Genomic DNA, 20,000 nt, shown 5'->3' with positions numbered 1-20,000 from the left:
AAACAAGAAAAGGGACGAGGTGAAACACAGCGAAAAAAGAGGGAAAGGGAGAGTGTGTGAGAGACACAAGGCAAAAGGGGGGGGGGCAGCAAACGTGGTGCCGTGATGGAACGAACGCCCACGCCTTTGTAGCCATACAGGTGTAGAAGTTGTTATCGATGTTGTTCGTTGGCTGCTGCGCTAGAGCTAGTAGTCATGTTGACGAGGAGCTGCCGGAGCTGTGCTCAGGGGACGGGGAGCATGGGGCCGTCGGAGCCGTACTCGTCCGCAGACGCGGCGGATGAGGAAACAGAGTGGGGAAGGGCGGGGCCAGAGGCAGCAAAGGTGGAGAGGCGAGTGCCTGGCGCGTAGTAGATGGCCTGCTCAGCACTGCTTGACGCGGCGCGGGCGTTGAGGGGGCCGCCCGTGGAGGGGTGCCCGAAAGTGATGGCGTGCCCCACAACGCTGCTCGTGTGCATGCCGCGGGTGGTCGTGGCGCTGGGGTGGCCGGTTGCAGCGGCGGAGGATGTGTTGCTGGCGACGGCCTCCTGCGCCTGTTCGGCTGGGGAGGAGGTCTTGCGGTTGAGGTCAATGTGGGCCTTGAGGAGGTCGTTGGTGGCCAGGGCGGCAATGAGGGAAATCTCGCCGGCAAGGACGGAGCTGGCCACAACGTGGGCCAGCGTGTCGGCGTTGGCGCCGGTGGCCTCGCGGTTGGCACCCTGGCAGCCGAGCATCTTCAGGGCGGCGGCCTGTGCGGGGAGGGAGGTGCCGCCACCGACGGTGCCAATCTCAATTGAGGGCATGGAGACGGACATGTGCAGGTCCTCGCCTTCCTTCTCCAGGACGGTGATGCACTGGGAGCTCTCAATCACCTGGGCCGGGTCGTTGCCCGTGGCGATGAAGAGGGCGGCGACAATGTTGGCGGCGTGGGCGTTGAAGCCGCCGAGGGAGCCCGCAACGGCAGAGCCAATGAGGTTCTTGTTCTGGTTGACAAAGATCATGTCGTCGACGGTCGTGTGGAGAAGGTTCTCGACAACGTTCTTCTTGAGGATGGTCTCGCAGACGACGGAGCGGCCGCGGCCCTCCACCCAGTTGATGGCAGCGGCCTTCTTGTCGGAGCAGACGTTGCCGGAGAGGGCGATCATCTGCGCCTCGGGGAAGTGCTCGTTGAGGAGGGCGAGGGCCTCGACGGTGCCCTTGGTGACCATGTTCATGCCCATGGCGTCGCCACAGTGGCAGGCAAAGCGGACGTAGACGTTGCGGCCGGCAATGCGGACGTCAATGTCCTGCAGACGGCCAAAGCGGGTGGTGGAGTTGAAGGCGTTGGTGAGGGCCTGCTTGTTCTCCGGTGACTCGATCCAGGCCTTCATCTCCGCGGCGTAGGCGACAGAGGGCACGCGGACGAGCGGGGCGCGGGTCATGCCGTTCTTCAGGATGACCGAGGTGGCGCCGTCGGACATGGTGATGGCGCGGCAGCCGCGGTTGGTGGAGGCGAGGAGGGCGCCCTCCGTGGTGGCCATGGGCACGCGGAAGGTCTGGCCGTTGACGACGAGGGGCCCGACGACGCCGACGGGGACCGGCATGTAGCCGATGACGGCCTCGCAGTTGGTGCCGTGGATGCTGTCGTAGAAGCCGCGGTAGTCAAACTCGCCGTGCGGGAGGTCGTCCATGGCCGTGTCTGCGTTCTTGATGTTGCCGTCCTTGGCGAGGGCGCGCTGGGTGACCATGCGGCGCACGTCGACGGCGCGCTGCGTGTCCTCCAGCAGCGTCTCCAGCTTGTGCACGGAGACCTTGCGGTTCTCCACCATCTCGGCCAGCTCCTCGTTGGAGAAGGATGGCAGGTGCATGCGGGCGGTGTTGGTGGTGGCACTGGCGGCGAGCGGGGCCGCGGACGAGCCCTTTGGTGTCTTGGTGGCGCGGCGCGCAGCCGTGGTGGAGGTGAGCAGGCGCGCAACCACAGGCAGGTGTGCCTGCTGGCGCTGGGCGCAGAGCGCAGAACGAACGAACAGGGCTGCCATTGCTTTGCTTTTCCTTGTGTGTGAAGGTGGGGATGGGGTCAGGTTGGATGGATGGATGGATGAATGGGTAAGGAAGGGTGTTGTTGGGAGGGTGTTGTTGGGAGGGTGAGAAGAAGAATGGTCCAACAAATCACCCACGCACGGGCACAACAGCAGCGGTGGTGGCAGCAGCTGAGCGATGGATGCTTTTTGAGCCACAACAAAAAAACCAGCGTGGCGGGTGGTGTGGTGTGTCAGGTGATCTATCACGCCTGTTGAGGTTTGGTGGTTGGCATTGCAAACTGTCTCAGGTCGCTTTTTTGATGTGGTGCGACTAAATTTGGCGAATGTCTTCACCATCAACTTGATTGGTCATGCGCACAATGTGCGCCGCAGCGGGGAAAGTAATGCAACACCACAAAGCGTAGCAGGTAACGACGACTTTGAAAGGCAAATTTGCTTTTTGATGCCTTGAAGGTAAATTTTGTCCTTTTGGGCAGCGAAGTGTGGTGGCGTTTAGCAAGCAACAAGTCGAAGCAGCAAGCAAGCAAGCAAGAACAAAAGCAAGAAGCGATTTTGGGGTTGGATTGTGGGATTTGGATTGGTTGGTTGGCAGGCCGGACCTTTTTGATTGATTGGTGGGGGATTGCAGCAGAGCCGCCTGCACATCGTCATCATCATCATCATCATCATCATCATCATCATCAGTTATTCAGACAGCGTGCGTGTGCGGTGGGCTGGCGGGCTAGCAACCTGGCTGTTGTGCGTGCGGGAAATCAAGCGGAAGCATCATCATCATATCAAATAGCATCAACAGCATCAACAGCGGCAGCACCAGCACCAGCAGGAGTGAAGAGCAGAAAGAACAAAGCTCAAGACAACAAGAAAAGCAAAACAGAAGTGAAGCAGCACACAGGCACGACTTTTCATCACACATCACGCTCCTCGTACCGCGGTACGACAAAGAGCAGGTCCCACGTGCATTGCAAGGCTCGGCCTGGTCGGGTGTGCCTTGAGGGACTGGTGACTGCTGGCACGGAGCAGCTCGGGTGAGGCTCGGGCGCTCGTGCAAGTGTTTGCGGGTAGGGCTGGAGACAAAGAGTAGGGGAAGAAGAACAAGAAGAAGAACCACTGCAAAGGAGAGAGAAGGTGAAGGCGAGGGGAAGGAGTAGGTGAAGGTGTGAGGAAGGAGGGAAGGAGACAGGCAACAACAGCAGCGGACGCAGCAAGCGCAGCAGCAAACGCAACAGCCTCAAGCAGCAGAACAAGCACACGGAGCCCACCGCAAGCAACACACAAGCAAGACAACAACGAAGCAAGCAAGCCACTACATTGCAGCAGCAACAACACAACCTGTGCAGCTCACATTGCGCTGGACCAACCCCGTACCACAGCGAGCACGCGCAAATAGATATATACACACGCGCACACGCGCGCACACACAAAACTACAGCACCAGCGAGCCTGCCCAGGGTGTTTGACAGCACCCATTCGGCGCCTGGAAGCGTCGACGGCGGCAAGTGAAGCACCAGCGCCCCCCAATAGCACGCCAGCAGCACGCCAACAGGCAAGATGGCGGCCGCAATTCGGGTGTGTATCCGGCCCTCTGTGGACGAGCGCCACAAGCCAGTGCAAGCCGCAATCGAGTCACATCTCAGGCGCCTGGAGGCCGATCTGGTCAACATGGGTGCCCTGGAACTGCTGCATCTCGACGACTGGGAGGCGCAGCTCCCAGCTGATGATCTCCCGCTCTTCCTCACATTTGACCTCATCAAGCGGTAACCTGAATGTGCGCGTGCTGTTCTTGATTGTGTGTGTGTGCCTGTCTTTGTGCGTGTGTGTATATGCGTGCGTGCGTGACGGGTGTGTGTGCACGTAGGTGCGTTTGTATCTGCCTGTATTTATCCGTCAATGTGTGTGTGAGTGAGTGTGTGAGTGAGAGAGTGAGTGTGTGTGTGTGTGTGTTTCCCTGTCTATCTGTGCTTCGTTTTGCCTGCAGCGCGCAGCGTGCACGTCAGCCACCATGTCGATGGCCTCTTGTGCTCACCACCATGTCGTGTGATGTGCATTGTTGTGCAACATAGGCATGATCTCATCGTGGCATTTGTGTCTCAAAAGGACATCGAAGCACAGCTGTACGCGGACTTGTTCACTGCAAGGGCCTGCTTGTCATCATGTCACCACCTGCTCACCCTTAAACAGCACACACGCACACACACACACACATGCACACGCTTGCACACGCTTGCACCCTCTCACACACGCGCTCTCACTACAACACGGTAGAGCGAGCATTCCCGATATCCAAGGCGAGCTGCTTGATATCCGCGCTGCCATGCCAAATCTCAACCCACGGCACCGCACATATGCCGAGGAATACCTCCTGTACACCATCGACGTGCGTGCGTGCGTGTGCGTGTGCGTGTGCGTGTGCGTGTGCGTTTGTCGACGTGTGTGGTGGTATTACTGTGGTTATTATGAACGCGATGCTTCTCGGCAGCTGCATGCGTTCACCATGTGCGGATGTTGCGTTAGACATTTGCCCCTTTCGTCCCCCTCCCCTCACATGCACCTCACTCATGACACACGTCATGCACATCGCACACACGGGTTGCTGTTGTTTCAGGTTGGCACGCCGCTGGTGGTTGTTGCCCTGCCACCTGGCAGCTCTGACGGCAGCGGTGGCCGCGGGTACAGCGGTAGCAACACCAGCAGTAACAACAACAACACCAGCAGCAACAACGGTAGCAGTGCCTCTTCAGCCTACTCGCAGCTGATCAAGCAGATTCGCGACGCCTGTGCAACAGCGAAGCCAATACCAACACCAGCACCTTTGTCCATATCGTCATCCACATCGTCCACATCCACATCATCGTCGTCGTCGTCGTCGTCGTCGTCGTCGTCATCGTCGTCGTCGTCGCCGTGCTGCTGGCTTGAGGAGGTCACGCCGCCCGCATCGCCATCACCATCATCACCACATGCAAGTGACAGAAGTGACGTCTTTGCGACGACTGCTACAGCAGCCTCGTTTGCAACGCCGTCACAAGCGCTGCTGCTGCATCTTACACGTGTGCTCGAATCCTTGGCCGCAACCATGCTGGCCAAATACACGCTGCCAACGCACCCATACAGCTTTCACAGGTGTGTGTGTGCGAAGGAGGGATGTGTTGTGTTGTGTGTTGTGTTGTGTTGTGCTGTGTTGTGTTGTGTTGTGTTGTGTGTTGTGTTGTGTTGTGTGTTGTGAGTGAGAGAGTACACGAGACAGACGGAGGGAGTGTGTGTGTGTGTGTATTTTGCTTGCTGCGGTGCTTTTGTTGACCTTCTTGCTTTGTGGTGTTCCTTCATGTAATCCTAACACACGCCATATGCAGGATGATCACGGCCGGTCTGTCGTCACAGCCGCTTCGCCCAAAGTCGACCATTTGCGAGACTGAACTCTTGAAGTCCATTGACAGCGGCGCCCGCGTGGTGAATGTTCATGGACCTTTTGGTGGCGGAAAATCCCTCCATGTGGCCCAGATTGCCCTCAACCTTCTTCAGCGCTACCCAAACGCCAACCTCGTCACGTAAGCCCTGTCTGCTTGTGTGCCTGTGTGTGTATGTGTGCGTGTGTATGTGTGTGGCATGTGCGTCTGTGTTCGTTCGTATACGCCAACCAAGTATCGTTGGAACATTATTTTCTCATCGTAGCCCTTCGACACCAAACACAACTCACACGCACACACACCTGCGCTGCAAATGGCGGACAGGCACATGTGCGCTGCGACGAGCACGTCGAAGCGTGCGCACGACGTCGTGTCAAGCATCTGCACGCAACTTGGGCTGCGCGACCGCACCGCTGACCTCGCCGCATCCGTCGGCACAGCCCGACACCAGGCCTTTGTACGTCAGCAACGGCTAGTGATGATGACGTTGGCGACGGTGGTGATTGTAGGAGTAGTAGTAGTGGTGATTGGTGGTGATTGGTGGTGATTGGTGGTGGTCGTCGTGGTCGTGGTCGTGGTCGTGGTCGTGGTCGTGGTCGTGGTCGTGGTCGTGGTGATTGGTGGTGGTCGTGGTCGTGGTCGTGGTCGTGGTCGTGGTCGTGGTGGGGTCCTGCCAGAGGTGAAAGTCCGCTTCGCCCAAAGTCGACCATTTGCGAGACTGAACTCTTGAAGTCCATTGACAGCGGCGCCCGCGTGGTGAATGTTCATGGACCTTTTGGTGGCGGAAAATCCCTCCATGTGGCCCAGATTGCCCTCAACCTTCTTCAGCGCTACCCAAACGCCAACCTCGTCACGTAAGCCCTGTCTGCTTGTGTGCCTGTGTGTGTATGTGTGCGTGTGTATGTGTGTGGCATGTGCGTCTGTGTTCGTTCGTATACGCCAACCAAGTATCGTTGGAACATTATTTTCTCATCGTAGCCCTTCGACACCAAACACAACTCACACGCACACACACCTGCGCTGCAAATGGCGGACAGGCACATGTGCGCTGCGACGAGCACGTCGAAGCGTGCGCACGACGTCGTGTCAAGCATCTGCACGCAACTTGGGCTGCGCGACCGCACCGCTGACCTCGCCGCATCCGTCGGCACAGCCCGACACCAGGCCTTTGTACGTCAGCAACGGCTAGTGATGATGACGTTGGCGACGGTGGTGATTGTAGGAGTAGTAGTAGTGGTGATTGGTGGTGATTGGTGGTGATTGGTGGTGGTCGTCGTGGTCGTGGTCGTGGTCGTGGTCGTGGTCGTGGTCGTGGTCGTGGTCGTGGTGATTGGTGGTGGTCGTGGTCGTGGTCGTGGTCGTGGTCGTGGTCGTGGGTGTCAAGCACGTGTGATATCATACACACACACACCAGCTCACGAGTTTGCCAATTTCGCCTGTATACATGTGCATGTGTGTGTGTTTGTGTGGTGTTACAGCATGTTTATTCGCAGCATGTGTTCAGCAAAGGCGAGCACTTGGAGGTGTGCACGCGCTTCTACATGACATACGCACAGATCCGCTTCCCCGCCGTCGTCACATCATCGTCAAAGGCAAAAGCGAGGGGCAATGCAACGTCAGCCACAGCAAAACATGCATCATCATCGTCGTCGTCATCATCATCATCATCATCAACGTATCGCACCCGCGGCTCATCCTCGGCCCACCGCAACTTTTGCTTCCGCCGCCCAATCTACATCCCATTCCAGTGAGATCAGCAGCATGTGTATGTGTGTGTGTTGGGTTAGCGCGTCGCCAACTTTGTTTTGCTCAACATTTGTTCGTTGTCCACCGAAGCATGCGCACTGAATGTCCTCACACAACACACACAACACACACACACACACACACAAACCACCCAACAGGGCACGCACACACACATACACACAACACACACACACACACACAAACCACCCAACAGGTACCTGAAGCGGGTGGAAGGGAACACGTTCAAGCTGGTTTGCGACTACCAGTGCGAGACCGAAGAGACAACGCTTGCCTGCAAGCTCCGTGCTGGCGATTTGGTCAACGTGCGCGCGCTCAAACACAACGTGCCGGCCTATGTCGTCAAGTCGCTCCGCTCCAAGCGGTTTGGGGTGTTTCCTGGCATGCACCCTGTACATGTGTTCAGACACTTCACAGAGGACCAGCTCTCCACAGACACACGTGCAGGCACGTGGCAGAATGGGGACGACGACAACAGCGGCGGCGGCGGCGGCGGCGGTGGTGGTGGTAATGGTGTTGTTCGTGGTGGTGAAGCGAAGGAGGCGTCATTGTTGGGCCCGAAATCCCGAGCCAAGAGCTTGACGGCACGGCCACACCTGCCCTCCTTTGAAGCCACCATGGGCCAGCCGCCCGGAGACGATGCTCAACAACAACAGCAGCAGCAGCAGCAGCAGCAGCGGCGGCCACACAGAAAACTTCCCGAGCGCCGCAGCTTTGATGATGCGTCGACCGCGAGCAATACCGCAGATGGCACAGACACACGAACAGCAACCACTCAAACGCTCGGCAACGCACTCGAGCGCCAACAGCAGCAGCCGCGCCCTCTGCACACCCCATTCCATCAACAACAGCAGCAGCAGCCGCATCATCATCATCATCATCATCATCATCATCATCGATCGATGAGCAGTGGTCGCCACGCAGCCTCGCGTGAAGGCTCGCTGGCACCGCTGAAGGAGGCGGTGGCAATGACAGCAGAGGAAGCAGCCATGTCGCAGCAGCCACCAGCCATCGTGCTTCCATCGTCGCTGTCACAGTCCTCACCACCGCCATCACCATCACCATCGGCGCAGGCGGCAACGCATACCAACGCAGACCATGCCAGCCCCTTCTCTTCAATGGGCAGCAGCACCGAAGACAGTAACCGTGGTGGTGATGGTGGCGATGGTGATGATGATGATGCTGATGATGGATATGCGGCAAACAACGGGCCGTCCCGTACGGTGTCCAATTCCGGGCGACGTCGGAAGCGGCGTCCGCGCTCCAACACGTATGGGGGCGTTGCGCATGCCCCGCCGGCCGTTGGGTCCTCCCTCCGCACCATGGCCACAGCACGCAATTCCGGCAGCACGGCCCGAGGTGCGCACATGCGGCTGTCGCTGTCACCACGCGCCGCCCCCGGCATCGACCTGGGCACGCGCGTTGTACCGAGCACAACAGCAATGTCATCAACAGCGACAACACCGGGGACAACTGCAGCGTCGTCGCCTGGCAACTCTCCGCCACGTCCGACGTCAAAAACAACAACAACAGCAACAACAATAGGAGGGACGGCGAATGCGGCCACGGATGCTGCTGGTGCGATGACCCGAGGCGGTGAGCAACGCAAGGGCAGGTCAAGTGGCGGCACCTCGAACCAGCTCGGCGTGCGGCTGCTCCCTGCTCGCCCGCGCAGCCGCAGCGTGTTTGACGGCGACCACGTTGCCCCCATGTTCAACGTGCCCAGCATGTCCACAGAATACCTCAGTCGCTCCCCGTCTACGCATCGCCTGTCGTCGTCGCAGCTGGGCGCTGACAGCGCCAGCGCTAGCACGACCTCGCACGCACACCACATGTCGCACACGCAGTCCCAGTCACAGGCGCTATCGCCGTCGCAACCACACCAACCGCACGCACACGATGTTCGTACCCCTGGCCACGGCCACTCTGCTAGCGACCTGTCACCAGGACACGCGCGGGCGAGCACAGGCCGGAGCGCTGGACGAATCCCCGCAGCGCGTGAACACAGCGATGATGGCGACATCGGTGGCAGTGACACCCACCGCCGCCAGTGGCAGAGCGGCAAGAGCGTGCCTTCAAACGCCATGTCACCAACCGCCTCAACAACAGCAGCAGCAGCAGCAACTGCAGAACAGGCACCAACATCGTTGTCACACAGAACGCGCGGGCGGACGCGTCGGCGCAAGAACACCAATCCAGACGCACCGCCGCCGCTGCCTCACCTCCTCACTGGCAGCGCCGCCACCATTGCCACCACCAACCACGGCGAGCACGATGAAGGCAGGCCACACCCGCTGGCCACGCCTCGTCTTGCGCTGCTTGCGGATCGCAGCGGCAACGGCACGAGTGGTGATGGCGGTGATGGCGGTGATGGTGACGATGACAGCGATGACAGGTCGAGGCGGGGCCGGCGAGCCAGCAGTCCCGGCTTGAGCGCAAGTCCACCGCCAACGCTGCGCCGTGTCCGCAGCCGCAGCAGCAGTCGCCCCGGCAGCCACAACGCCAGCCGCCCTGGCTCGCGGGCTGGGAGTCGACCAGGGAGTCGTGCTGGCTCGTACCGCGGTCGTGGTCGCCGCCGCCGCGCGTCAAGTACGCCGTGCGGGCTGTGGGCTGTCGGCACCATCATTGCCCCAGAATGTTACGTCAAGTTTACTGCTGGGCGGTATCTGTGTGAGAGCTTTGAGCTGAAGCCTGGGGAGCAGGTGCGACTGCTGCCTGGCCGCCTCCCCGTCTCACTGGTTGGCAAGCTGACGGAGATGAAGGCGCCGGCGACCCTTGCCCCCGCCACTCCACCTACAACCGGTGACGCGTCACAACAGCAACAGCAACAACAGCAGCAGCAGCAGCAGCAGCAGCCAGGAGCCGGCGTTGGTATCGGTGCCGGTGCTCCGAGCGATGTGCGGCAGCAGCAGCAGCAGCAGCAACAACAACAACACTGCGTCCGGCGAAACCCGAATGCAACGCGGCCAATTTGCGTTCACGACTGCCTGGCGTTCAAGGGCGGGTGGCAGGGAGAACGGCTGTGGAAGCGCAGCATGTGCTGTGAGATCCCGACAGCATACCTTGACAAGTGTCGCCGTGAACGACTTGTGGCGCTGGAGGAGGCGGCAGACATGCTCAGCTCCATGGACAGGGGCGAAGTTGCACCCGGCACCAGTGATGGTGACGCTAGCGACGCTGTTGGCGGGCGTGACGATGGTGACGACCGTACGAGTGCTGGTGATGGTGGTGGTCGTCGTGACGTGTTGACACCTGAGGGGCAGAGTGGCCGCTTCAAGAGCAGCCACGCCGACGATGGCGGTGGCGGTGGTGGTGATGGTGACAACGGTCACTGTGCACGCTTGAACGACGACAGGGACGGGCGACGTCCGAGAAAGCAAGCAAAGACCGATGATGAGCACAGCAGTGGTGGCGCTGTGCGGCGGCAGCGACAGCGTGGTCGTGGCGGCAATGCGGGACCTCCGCCTCCACCGCAGCTGACCACGACTTCTGCTTCCACGCCCACCGCCGCCACCTCACGTTCACCACCACCAACAGCAACAGCAGCAGGCCCACCAGCGCCAAGCTTTGACGTTGCAACGGCCATGGCGGTTGATGCTGATGACGACGAAAGCCAGGGCGGTGACCATGCACCCGCGCATGCAAGCAGCACACCGCACGCTGCAGCACCAACCACCACAACCACAACCACAGCCACCACCACAACAACAGTAACAGCAACAGCAACAGCAACAACAGTGCCAACATCGTCGTCATCGTCTGTGGATGGCAGGCGGCGCAGGGGCCGGACGCGTGGACGCGGTGATGATTCGAGCGCACCCCCGCCGCTCCCAACCGTCGTTGTCGATCACCCACCATCATCATCATCATCATCCCCACCGCGACCACCGCCATCACTGTCATCGATGGGAGGGACACAGGAGGCAGCATCGTCGTCATCGTTCTCATCACTTTCATCACCATCATCATCACGGCCACCGCTTCCGGCGACAGGCGTGCTGTGCGCCCCCGCTGCACAGGCGGAGGCGGCGAGCGGTGATGAGATGAAAGCAACTCGAACGCGCCGGCAGAAGCGCGGGGTGACGTGGAGTGATGAAGACCGTGGTGATGGCGATGGCAATGAAGACGGTGATGACACGTCAGGCGCCACTCGGGGTGGTGTGTCCACAGGGCAAGGGTTGAGTGCCCCTCACCCACACGAGCTGCACTCCCGGCTCATCTCGCCGCCACCGCCGCAGTCAACGTCGCCAGCGCGCCTGCGGTCGTGCTCGACGCTGCCTGCCCACGTGGATGGCTCGCTTGCACGCGGCTCGCCACTTCGTCTGAGCACCGTCGATGTTGCCATCACCCACGCCAGCCGCGCCGGCAAGTATGCCATGCGCATCCGCCCACACGACATTCTTGAGCTCCTGGACGAGAATCACGAGGAATTCGGTGCGTGGACTGTGGGTGTGTGTGTGTATGTGTGTGTATGGGTGTGTGTGGGTGGGTGTGTGGGTGGGTGTGTGGGTGGGTGTGGGTGTGGGTGTGGGTGTGGGTGTGGGTGTGGGTATTCGTTACGATGTGTGTTGTGCGTGTCTTGCGAACGTTGTGCCTCTTGCGTGCGTGTGCGCACGTGTGAAGACTTGTACCCTGCAATCCCTTGTGTAATTGTCCTCACACCCCCGTGCCGTCCCCACCAGTCGAGGTTGAGTCTCTGGAGACGCTGCGTCGTGGATATGTGTCACCGCGGGCCCTTGAGCCGCTTCGTGCTGGTTCCCGTACCATCCCCTCAAACCTCGCTGTGGCACGGACAACGGCGCTCACAGAGGCCCTCACCGCTGCAGCTCACGACGCCAAGGTTGTGTGTGTGTGGGTGTGCGTGGGGGTGGGGGTGTGGGTGTGGGTGTGTGTGTGTGTGTGTGTGTGTGGGTGGGTGCCTGCGTGCTGTCGCGTGCCCCGCTGTGCCTTCCTTTCGTTTCCGTTTTGGACACTCAATCATCTCCGCGCCACACATGACAGGACCCCGTGTTTGTCATTATCGACGACTTTCATGCACTCGGCGAAGATGCCACGCTGGTAAGCACTGACCACGGTTGCTCTTTGCCTGTGCATGCACGCAGTCACTGTTGTAACGAAAGACTCCACCAACGTGAAGACTGGCGCACAACGCACACACACGCACACAAGGCGAACACGCATACAATACACACACGCACACACATGCACACACACACGCACGCACACACGCACACACACACACACACATACACACACACACAGCAGGCAGCCTGCTTCCACTCACCTTCAAACACACCCGATCGCCATCACCCAACCATGACCATGATCACCAACGCTGTTGCCAGGATGACGTCATTCCGCCAGCGGTGCCAGACAATGTGGTGTTTATTGTGACGTCGCGAACCCCTGTGAAGCAAGAAGACCCTGCGCAACTCACGCATGCAATCACGTCAGCGACCAAGCAGGCCAGGGCACGGGCTGGCGAGTACAACTGGCACCCGGTGCGCGTGGCGCACTGCTACACGGCTGCAGCCGGTGACGATGATGGTAATGGGGATGGTGAGGCTACGGCGATGCCTGCAAGCTCACAGACCAGCGTGTGGGACGTTGTGGGCCCATCAGCAATCGCACCCGTCCCGCAGCCAGCACCATCACTACCGTCCACCACCGCCTCCACCACGAGCACCACGCCTGCCACGTCGGCCTCGTCTTCATCAACAACGTCGCCGTCAGCGTCATCGACATCAATTGGCTGGTTGGCATTTGTGTCTGCATTGGCGCGGCAGAATGCGGTGGTGCAGCGTGGAGCCCTGAGCGAGGATGATGTGAGACGGCTGCAGGCGCTGTGTCGCCAGACGGAAGCACCGTACCTTGCTGTGCTGGTGGCCAACGAGGCCCTCGCCTTCTCCACAGACGGCCACGTCCTGAACGTGCTGCGGCAGGCAAGCGACGGTGGTGCCGCTGATGATGGTGGTGGTAACGATGATGGCAGTGACGCTGGTGACGCTTGTGGCGGCAGTGGAGGCGTAACCATGGACTGTGAGCAGTTCTGTGATGAAGTGCTGACGTGTATCCTTGATCGCCTTGACGGCACACGCGAGGAGGACGAGGAGGACGAGGAGGACGAGGAGGACGAGGAGGACGAGGAGGACGAGGAGGACGAGGAGGAAGGGGATGGGGAGGGTGGTGGCGATGATGGTGATGACGGTGAGGGTGAGGGGGGTGGCACGGGTAACGGAGGTGGGGATGCGAGCACCACCCGGACGGATGCAGCTGGTGTCGGGCAGCGTGGAACACTGGAGGATTTCACCGCTGACGATGACAGCGCCATCTTCGACCATCTTGAGGACTACCACCCCGTGCGCTTGTACCTCCAGTTTGTTGCTGCCAGCGAAGGCAATCTGACTGTGCTTGACCTTCAGCGGCTGATGCCGGCCGCAGCGGACATGCCCTCTGCGTTTTGGTACAACCTGGCTGCGTTTGAGTGCCGCCACCTTGTGTTGACGGACGGGCTGTGCCCGCGGTTCCGGCATCCGGGAATGCGGGAAGTGGTGATGCGGCGCTACGACACACACGCGCACGAGTGGGCGCGCATTCGCGTGGCCATCCTGCTGCGTCTCATCCCGCAACTCGCAGAGCAGCGGCCGCAGAGGTTTGTGTGGCTGTCTGTGTCGTGTGTGCCTGTGTGTGTGTGCCTGTGTCGTGTGTGCTTGTGTGTGTGTGCCTGTGTCGTGTGTGTGTGTGTGCCTGTGTGTGTGCCTGTGTGTGTCTCTGTGTGTGTGTGACTTTGTTTCTGTGTCTGTGTGTGTGTGTGTGTGGCTTGCGATTTGCTTTCCTTGTATCATTCATCATCTCAAGAAGCCTGATGGTTTGTTGCCGCTTTTGACCCAATGCCAGGACTGCGTTTGAGGTTGTGGCGCAGCTGAACGTCCTTGATGCTGTTGGTCTTCCCCTCCCGCTCTGCGTGCACCAGGTTGGTCGAGTGGCAGAAACCCGTCAATGAACATGTGCTTGTGTGTGCTTATGTGTGTGTGTACGCGCGCTTGTGTGTGCTTATGTGTGTGCTTATGTTTGTTGTCTGCGTGCGTGCATGCGCAGCCATGCGCACCCATGTGCGCATCTTTGAGTTGAACATCCAGACTCCTTCTAACGTCACACCTGCTATGCAATCACGCCACCTGTTTCCCTTCAAAGGCGCTCGATCGAATCCTGGGCATGTGCTCGCGGGAGCAGCGCAATGCTGTGACAGCACTGTTGGAGACGTCGCCTGCGTGGCGCGGGATTGTCGAGAAGCAGCAGAGCTTCATCGACAAAGCTACGAGGTGTGCCGGCTGCTGTATTTGTGCTGGTTGTGTCCACGCCATCTGGGTTTTTTCTCGTGCTTCTCGCGCTTGTGTGCCGCACGCAATGTCACCTTGTACTCATGCACATATGTGTGTGTGTGTTTGTGTGCAGAAACCGTCGTCATCGGTCGCGCGTGCACAGAGGACGCAATCGCGTGCAGTTCAACGTCTGATGGGAACTGTCTGTGATGGTGGGCAAGAGTTTGTTGGTGTGTGTGTGTGTGTGTGTGTATGTGTGTGTGTGTGTGCATGTATGTGTGTGCGTGTGTCATGTGCACGTCTGTGGTGGTTGCTGTTGTGTTGCTCTCTTGCTTGTATGTACTTGCACTTGTGCGCTGGGGACTGTGATGGAGCATTGTGTGAAAGAAAGGGTAGGTTAAGGTCTGCGACTGTCAATTGATGTTTTCGTTGGCTGTTCATACAACCGAGGACAAAGATGATTAGAATGCGAGAATACCAATTGTGTGGCGGCAGTGTATTGGCTTCGGAGATGGGGTTGAAACAGAAACAGGGGGGGGGGGGTCGTGCGGTTGGGTAGGGAAGGCGCAAGTGGATTGGGAAGTGCTAGATGATCGAGAAAGCGGGTTCAGAAAGTTGGAAGAAGCAAGCACGTCGACTATATGTATGTACATGAGGCTGTGAGGGTCTCGTATGGGGTGCCAGTTTCTCCATTGTTCAAGTATTGTAATTGTAAGCGAGTGGCCGTTATAGCGTTATGCTGTGAAACCACCAAACCAAAGCAAGTGCTGTTGTTCGTCTCGTGGCATACTACTACTACCGGTACTCGTCGAGTGCATGCACGGCGTGGCTGAGGATGTAGGTTGCAGCCAGGGAGACGTCTGTGTTACGGTGCTGCGTGCGATCGAGAACTTGCAAGTAGTGTCGGCGCGCCCGCTTGTGCTTGCCTTTGACCAAGGAGAGTGGCAGCAAGAAGCCGTGCTTGTACAGGATCCAATGCACAAGCAGCCGGGCCAAGCGCCCATTGCCATCGCCAAAAGGGTGGATGGCTAGAAACTCGACAAGAAACTTGCCAGCAACGTAGAAGACGTCCGGAGTGAGCTCGCGAGGATGAAGTGCTTGCAGTTGTTCGCATGTGCTGGTGACGAGCTGCTCCATGCGGCGGGGAATGGTGGTATGGTCCGCATACTGCACTGGCCGGCCACCCACGCCGTGCGCTCCGCATGGGGTTGTGCGGTACACGCCTGGCTGCATGTCAACACCGTCCTCCGCACCCTCCAGACCCTCCATGAGGATGAGATGCAAGTGGCGGATGGTTTCTGTCGAGAGCTCGTGCAGTGGCTGTTGTTGGATCCACACCATCGAAGTTAGATGCTGAAGAACAAAGCGGCGAGCGCTGTCGTTCTTGGTTGTCATCTTGGGTGCTGAAGTTGTGGTCTTGTCAAGTGCGTGTGTTGTTCGTGTACCGAGATGTGTGTCCGTGCCGCCCTTTTCATCACCAATGTCGGCAACAACATGAACGTCGTCGTCGTCATCATCATCATCATCGTCATCATCATCGCCAGCAAGGGCATCAGCGCCGAGAGTGGGCACGTTGTGCTCGTCGACTTGCGGACCATGATTTGTGCTTTGTACATGCTCTTTTATCAGTCGCTGCGTGGTGTCCAGGTCCACGGGGACGCCCTCGACAGCGTTCGAGTGGAAGACAAAGTCAATGATTGCAGGTAAGCAAGGGAAGGGGCTGTGCACAACTCCCACATCACCATGCTCTTCCACCTGCATGGCACTGTTGTCATTGGACCTGCGCAGGCCTTCTTCCAGCTGAACCCAAAGGACAATTGCGGAACTCTCCCAAGCGAGCGGTGCCCAGGTCTCCAACACAGGTGGTGGTGGTGGTGGTGGCATCGTAACCAGCTGCACGTGCACACGCGGGGGTGGTGTGCGGCAAATTTTCATACAGGGGTTTACATCGAGGGGAGAATGTGCGTGAAGATGATGCAACTTTGAAATTGTATTATTTGTTGTGGTGAAAGGGTGTGTGGTTTTCAATGGAGGTGGATACAGTTATGGGGAGGGAATGTGTGTGTGTGGGGTGGGGGGGGGGTAGGGGTTTCAGTGCCTTGTGGTGGTCTGGCTGGACATGGCCTGGATCATGCGTTCAGCCTGCGCACGAAAGGTGTGCATGCGTTAGTGGGTGAGTGCAGGTGTGCGCGTGTGTGTGTGCGTGTGTGTGTGCGTGTGTGAGTGCAAGTGAGTGCAGGTGAGTGAGTGCGTGCGTGAGTGCAAGTGAGTGCAGGTATGTGCAGGTGTGTGTATGTTTTACAGCAAGCCATCAGCACGATAAGCTCACGTTCGCTGGTGGGACGTTGTGGATGGGGTGTGTTGCGTTCAGCTGTGAAAGGATTGGATGCTGTCACCAACAGAGCAGCGGAAACCAGTGAGTGAACGAGGTTGTGGGCAATGGGTGCAGGTGCGCGACTGTGCATTGGGGGCCTTAATGTCACCCAAACACAGCATACGCGAAACAGGCACACCCACAATGGAAGCGAGCGATGTGACTCACGTTGGGTGCAAACCGCTTCATGGACGCCAGGCCGCTCAGGCAGTAGCTCGTGTGGTAGTAGTCTTGCCGCCTGAAAAGGGGCGTTGGTGGTGATTAGTGAGATGGTGAGCGGGCGAAGGACAAGCGCATTGTGTGGTGTGGCGCAAGAAGCAGGCCGTCGTCAAGAGGAGGCGCTCGTGTTAATGGGCTGTGGGCGCGCGCAAGTATAATGTGTGAGCATGCACGTGCATGGTGTGTGGACATGTGCGTGTATGGGTTGTACACGCACTTTCCAGGCTTGTCCCTGAAGCCGCTTGGGCACTGGCACACGCACACGACATAGTCAATCAACGCTTCTGCGTTCACAACATCACCCGGCAGTCCTTGGGCTGCGGCAAGGTGGCGGGGTGCACATGTGTGTACGCGTGAGTGTGGTATCCGTGACGTGAAGTGAAAGGTGACCAGCACAAACCAAGCAGACAAAAACAAACAGGCACCCAAACACAGACACAGAGACACAGAGAAACAGAGACACAGATACATACATACATACATACATACATGCATACATAGAGACATACATATATATATATATACATACATACAAACAAACATACATGCATGCATACATACATACATGCACACAGAGGCACACACGCGCACACACACACAAACCTTCAAGGAGGTCAGCGAGGATGGGAAAGCATCCGCCAACCCAGAACGAGTAGCAGCCGTCGACGAGTTTGTTGGGTCGTCCCTGGAATCCGCCCGACATGGGCATCTGCCGGTTCGCCAGCCACTCCTGCAGCGGTGCAGTTGTTGGTGGTGGCGAAAGGAGGACGTGTGGCACGTGAGTGGAGGGAAAAGAGAGCGATAGGGCAAGAGAAGGTCATGTGCTCCAGACACAGACACACACACAGACGCACACACACACACACGCACACATGCGTATGCACTGACTGTGAGGCGGGGGATGTCGATGAGGTGTGTGCTGCAGAGGATGGACATGGCTGCAAAACCACAAAACGTGTACCCGCCGTGTGCCTCCAGGCCCGGAATGGCAGCAAACCCGCCCTCATATGTCTGGCACCTGCAGTGGACGAGTGTGGAGTGGATGGATGTGTGTGTGTGTGAGGTGTAAGGTGTGAGGTGTGACGTGTGGTGTGATGTGCTGAAGTTTCACAAAGCTGTTCGAGTCAAGCACCAACAAGTGTCTCGACCAGCACCAACACCAACCCCAAACAAGGGCAGCGACACGCTACCCAAGTCAGTCACCGCACCTTGCCACCCACTGCGGGCACTTTGCGAAGATGGTGTCGACGTCGAGACCGCACAGACGGGCAGCAGATGCGCCGCAATACACCGCCCTAGCGCAAGCCAAGGCAAGCCAAGGACCACGTGGTGGTTTGTGGTGGTGGTGGTTTGTGTTGTGTGTGTGTGTGTTGTGAGTGGGTGTGTGTGAGTGTGTGTGAGTGTGTGTGAGTGTGTGAGCGTGCGTCTTGGGTCATGTCACATGGAGAGACAAGTGCGCCATGACAAGTGCACCATGAGGGGGAAGCACACACGTGCATAAAACAGATGGAACAGAGACAAGACTAAAACACACACACGCACACACACACACACACCCACACACACACACACACACACGCACACACACACACACACACACACACACACACACAAGCGTACGGGCTGTACCTGACATCAATCTCGCCATCGTCGTGCATGTGCATTGAGCCGTCATCCTCAATCAGCGACGAGAGCCATGACGCAAGCTTCTCCCTGCAGATGGACACGTATGACACGCGTATGTGAGTGCGTTAGAGACACAAGGTTGGCGGGTACGCGGACGTGTGCGTATATAACACACACACATACAACACACACATAACACACACACATACACACATACAAGCCGCTCTCCCCAAAGCACACACCTGTTGATGATGCTCCATGCCTCTTCTGTGCCGATAATGGCGAGGGCGTTGACGGCGGCGTATGTTGGCGCGGCGTGTGCGACCTGACCAACACCACCGCCAAACCCGCCTGATGTGGAGCAAGAGCGAGGTAATAGGTGGGAGGGGAAGGGAGGAGGGCGCTGTTGTTGAGCGGTGTTGGTGGCGGGGTGTGCGGTAGCACGGCTGCAACATTAGTGGCGATGGGGACATAAGCGAGACAACTCGACACGCACGCACCTGTTTCTGCCTGACACATGCGAAGCGTGTTGATTACCCTGAGCAGGCGGGGTGATGTCGGGTGCAGGTGTGAGTGGTGCAGCACACACGCGCGGGTGTGAATTTGAGACGCGTGGTTTCCCAGAAAAACAAAAACAAACAAAAAACAGACAAAGCAAGGGACCCTTCAACATCGTGAGCGCAGGCGCTATGGCGCATGGCCTGTATTGTACCAGATCAGGTGTGTCAACGGAAAATACCTTCTTTTCAGCTCTGGCGAGATTGTGCCACCGAGAATCACCAGCGCATTCAGGCTCCAGTACACGAGCCAGGGCCGACTTGCATCCAACGTCTGCGCAAACGCCATGTGCGTGTGCATGTGTGTGTGTGTGCGGGGGGGGTTGTAGAGTGGTGGTCATCGAGTCGTCAAACCAGCTCGGTGCCAGTACCAAACACCACAACCCACACGCACCTACGTGTACCAACCTCAAACCCTGAAGGCAATGTACCGAGGCCACCAGTGACATATGGGAGGTGTTGTTCAGGGTCCAGCTTCACCCTGACATGCAAGAGCACACGTCAAGAGGATGGGATGGGGGGGGGGAGGAGCACAGGCAAGATTGCTGCTGACATGACACCATTGCTTGCAGCACCATCAAATGCTAAACAGCCACAACCAGACAACCCACCAACGCACAGTCCATCATATCCCATGCGACAACATCCAACTCACGTAGTGGCGCCGTACTGGACAGATTGAATGATGCGTTCGATGTTCTCTTTCACCGGCCAGCTGCACACACAAGCACATCACG

The 20,000-nt window shown here is 58.4% G+C and overlaps 5 protein-coding genes across 5 annotated transcripts in view; 2 read left to right on the top strand and 3 right to left on the bottom strand.

The window, feature by feature from the left end:
* The window catches only part of PTSG_07314 (3-hydroxy-3-methylglutaryl coenzyme A reductase), a 2,764-nt gene extending 581 nt beyond the window's left edge, over positions 1 to 2,183 (bottom strand). Inside the window, exon 1 of the mRNA XM_004990754.1 lies at positions 1 to 2,183. This exon is cut by the window's left edge and continues 581 nt beyond it. Within this exon, the coding sequence (XP_004990811.1) occupies positions 225 to 1,997 (1,773 nt within the window). The 5' untranslated portion in view covers positions 1,998 to 2,183 and the 3' untranslated portion in view covers positions 1 to 224.
* Positions 2,184 to 3,548: 1,365 nt separating this feature from the next.
* PTSG_07313 (uncharacterized protein) lies at positions 3,549 to 10,740 on the top strand (the record flags this gene model as incomplete). Its single annotated transcript, XM_004990753.1, has 11 exons — positions 3,549 to 3,754; positions 4,061 to 4,111; positions 4,263 to 4,374; positions 4,603 to 5,117; positions 5,348 to 5,542; positions 5,726 to 5,858; positions 6,104 to 6,255; positions 6,439 to 6,571; positions 6,895 to 7,148; positions 7,362 to 10,492; positions 10,521 to 10,740. The coding sequence occupies 11 exons, from the start codon at positions 3,549 to 3,551 to the stop codon at positions 10,643 to 10,645; spliced, it is 5,007 nt and encodes a 1,668-aa protein (XP_004990810.1). The 3' UTR covers positions 10,646 to 10,740.
* Positions 10,741 to 11,208: 468 nt separating this feature from the next.
* On the top strand, positions 11,209 to 14,681 carry PTSG_07312 (uncharacterized protein; the record flags this gene model as incomplete). Its single annotated transcript, XM_004990752.1, has 7 exons — positions 11,209 to 11,599; positions 11,848 to 12,005; positions 12,167 to 12,223; positions 12,511 to 13,817; positions 14,063 to 14,138; positions 14,360 to 14,487; positions 14,621 to 14,681. The coding sequence occupies 7 exons, from the start codon at positions 11,209 to 11,211 to the stop codon at positions 14,679 to 14,681; spliced, it is 2,178 nt and encodes a 725-aa protein (XP_004990809.1).
* A 601-nt stretch (positions 14,682 to 15,282) lies between these two features.
* Positions 15,283 to 16,371, bottom strand: PTSG_07311 (uncharacterized protein; the record flags this gene model as incomplete). The annotated part of the gene is made up of 1 exon (XM_004990751.1): positions 15,283 to 16,371. One exon carries the CDS (start codon positions 16,369 to 16,371, stop codon positions 15,283 to 15,285), a length of 1,089 nt encoding a protein of 362 aa, XP_004990808.1.
* A 207-nt stretch (positions 16,372 to 16,578) lies between these two features.
* PTSG_07310 (farnesyltransferase) lies at positions 16,579 to 19,899 on the bottom strand (the record flags this gene model as incomplete). The annotated part of the gene is made up of 13 exons (XM_004990750.1): positions 16,579 to 16,629; positions 16,817 to 16,876; positions 17,030 to 17,099; positions 17,298 to 17,397; positions 17,684 to 17,810; positions 17,969 to 18,098; positions 18,289 to 18,375; positions 18,710 to 18,793; positions 18,949 to 19,057; positions 19,207 to 19,244; positions 19,446 to 19,537; positions 19,672 to 19,744; positions 19,883 to 19,899. 13 exons carry the CDS (start codon positions 19,897 to 19,899, stop codon positions 16,579 to 16,581), a joined length of 1,038 nt encoding a protein of 345 aa, XP_004990807.1.
* Between the last annotated feature and the right edge of the window lie 101 nt (positions 19,900 to 20,000).

This window comes from Salpingoeca rosetta (assembly GCF_000188695.1).
Source record: "Salpingoeca rosetta unplaced genomic scaffold supercont1.22, whole genome shotgun sequence".
NCBI classification, from domain to species: Eukaryota; class Choanoflagellata; order Craspedida; family Salpingoecidae; genus Salpingoeca; species Salpingoeca rosetta.
The sequence above is the reverse complement of the archived record's forward strand: the minus strand, read 5'-3'. Positions and strand labels throughout refer to the sequence as shown.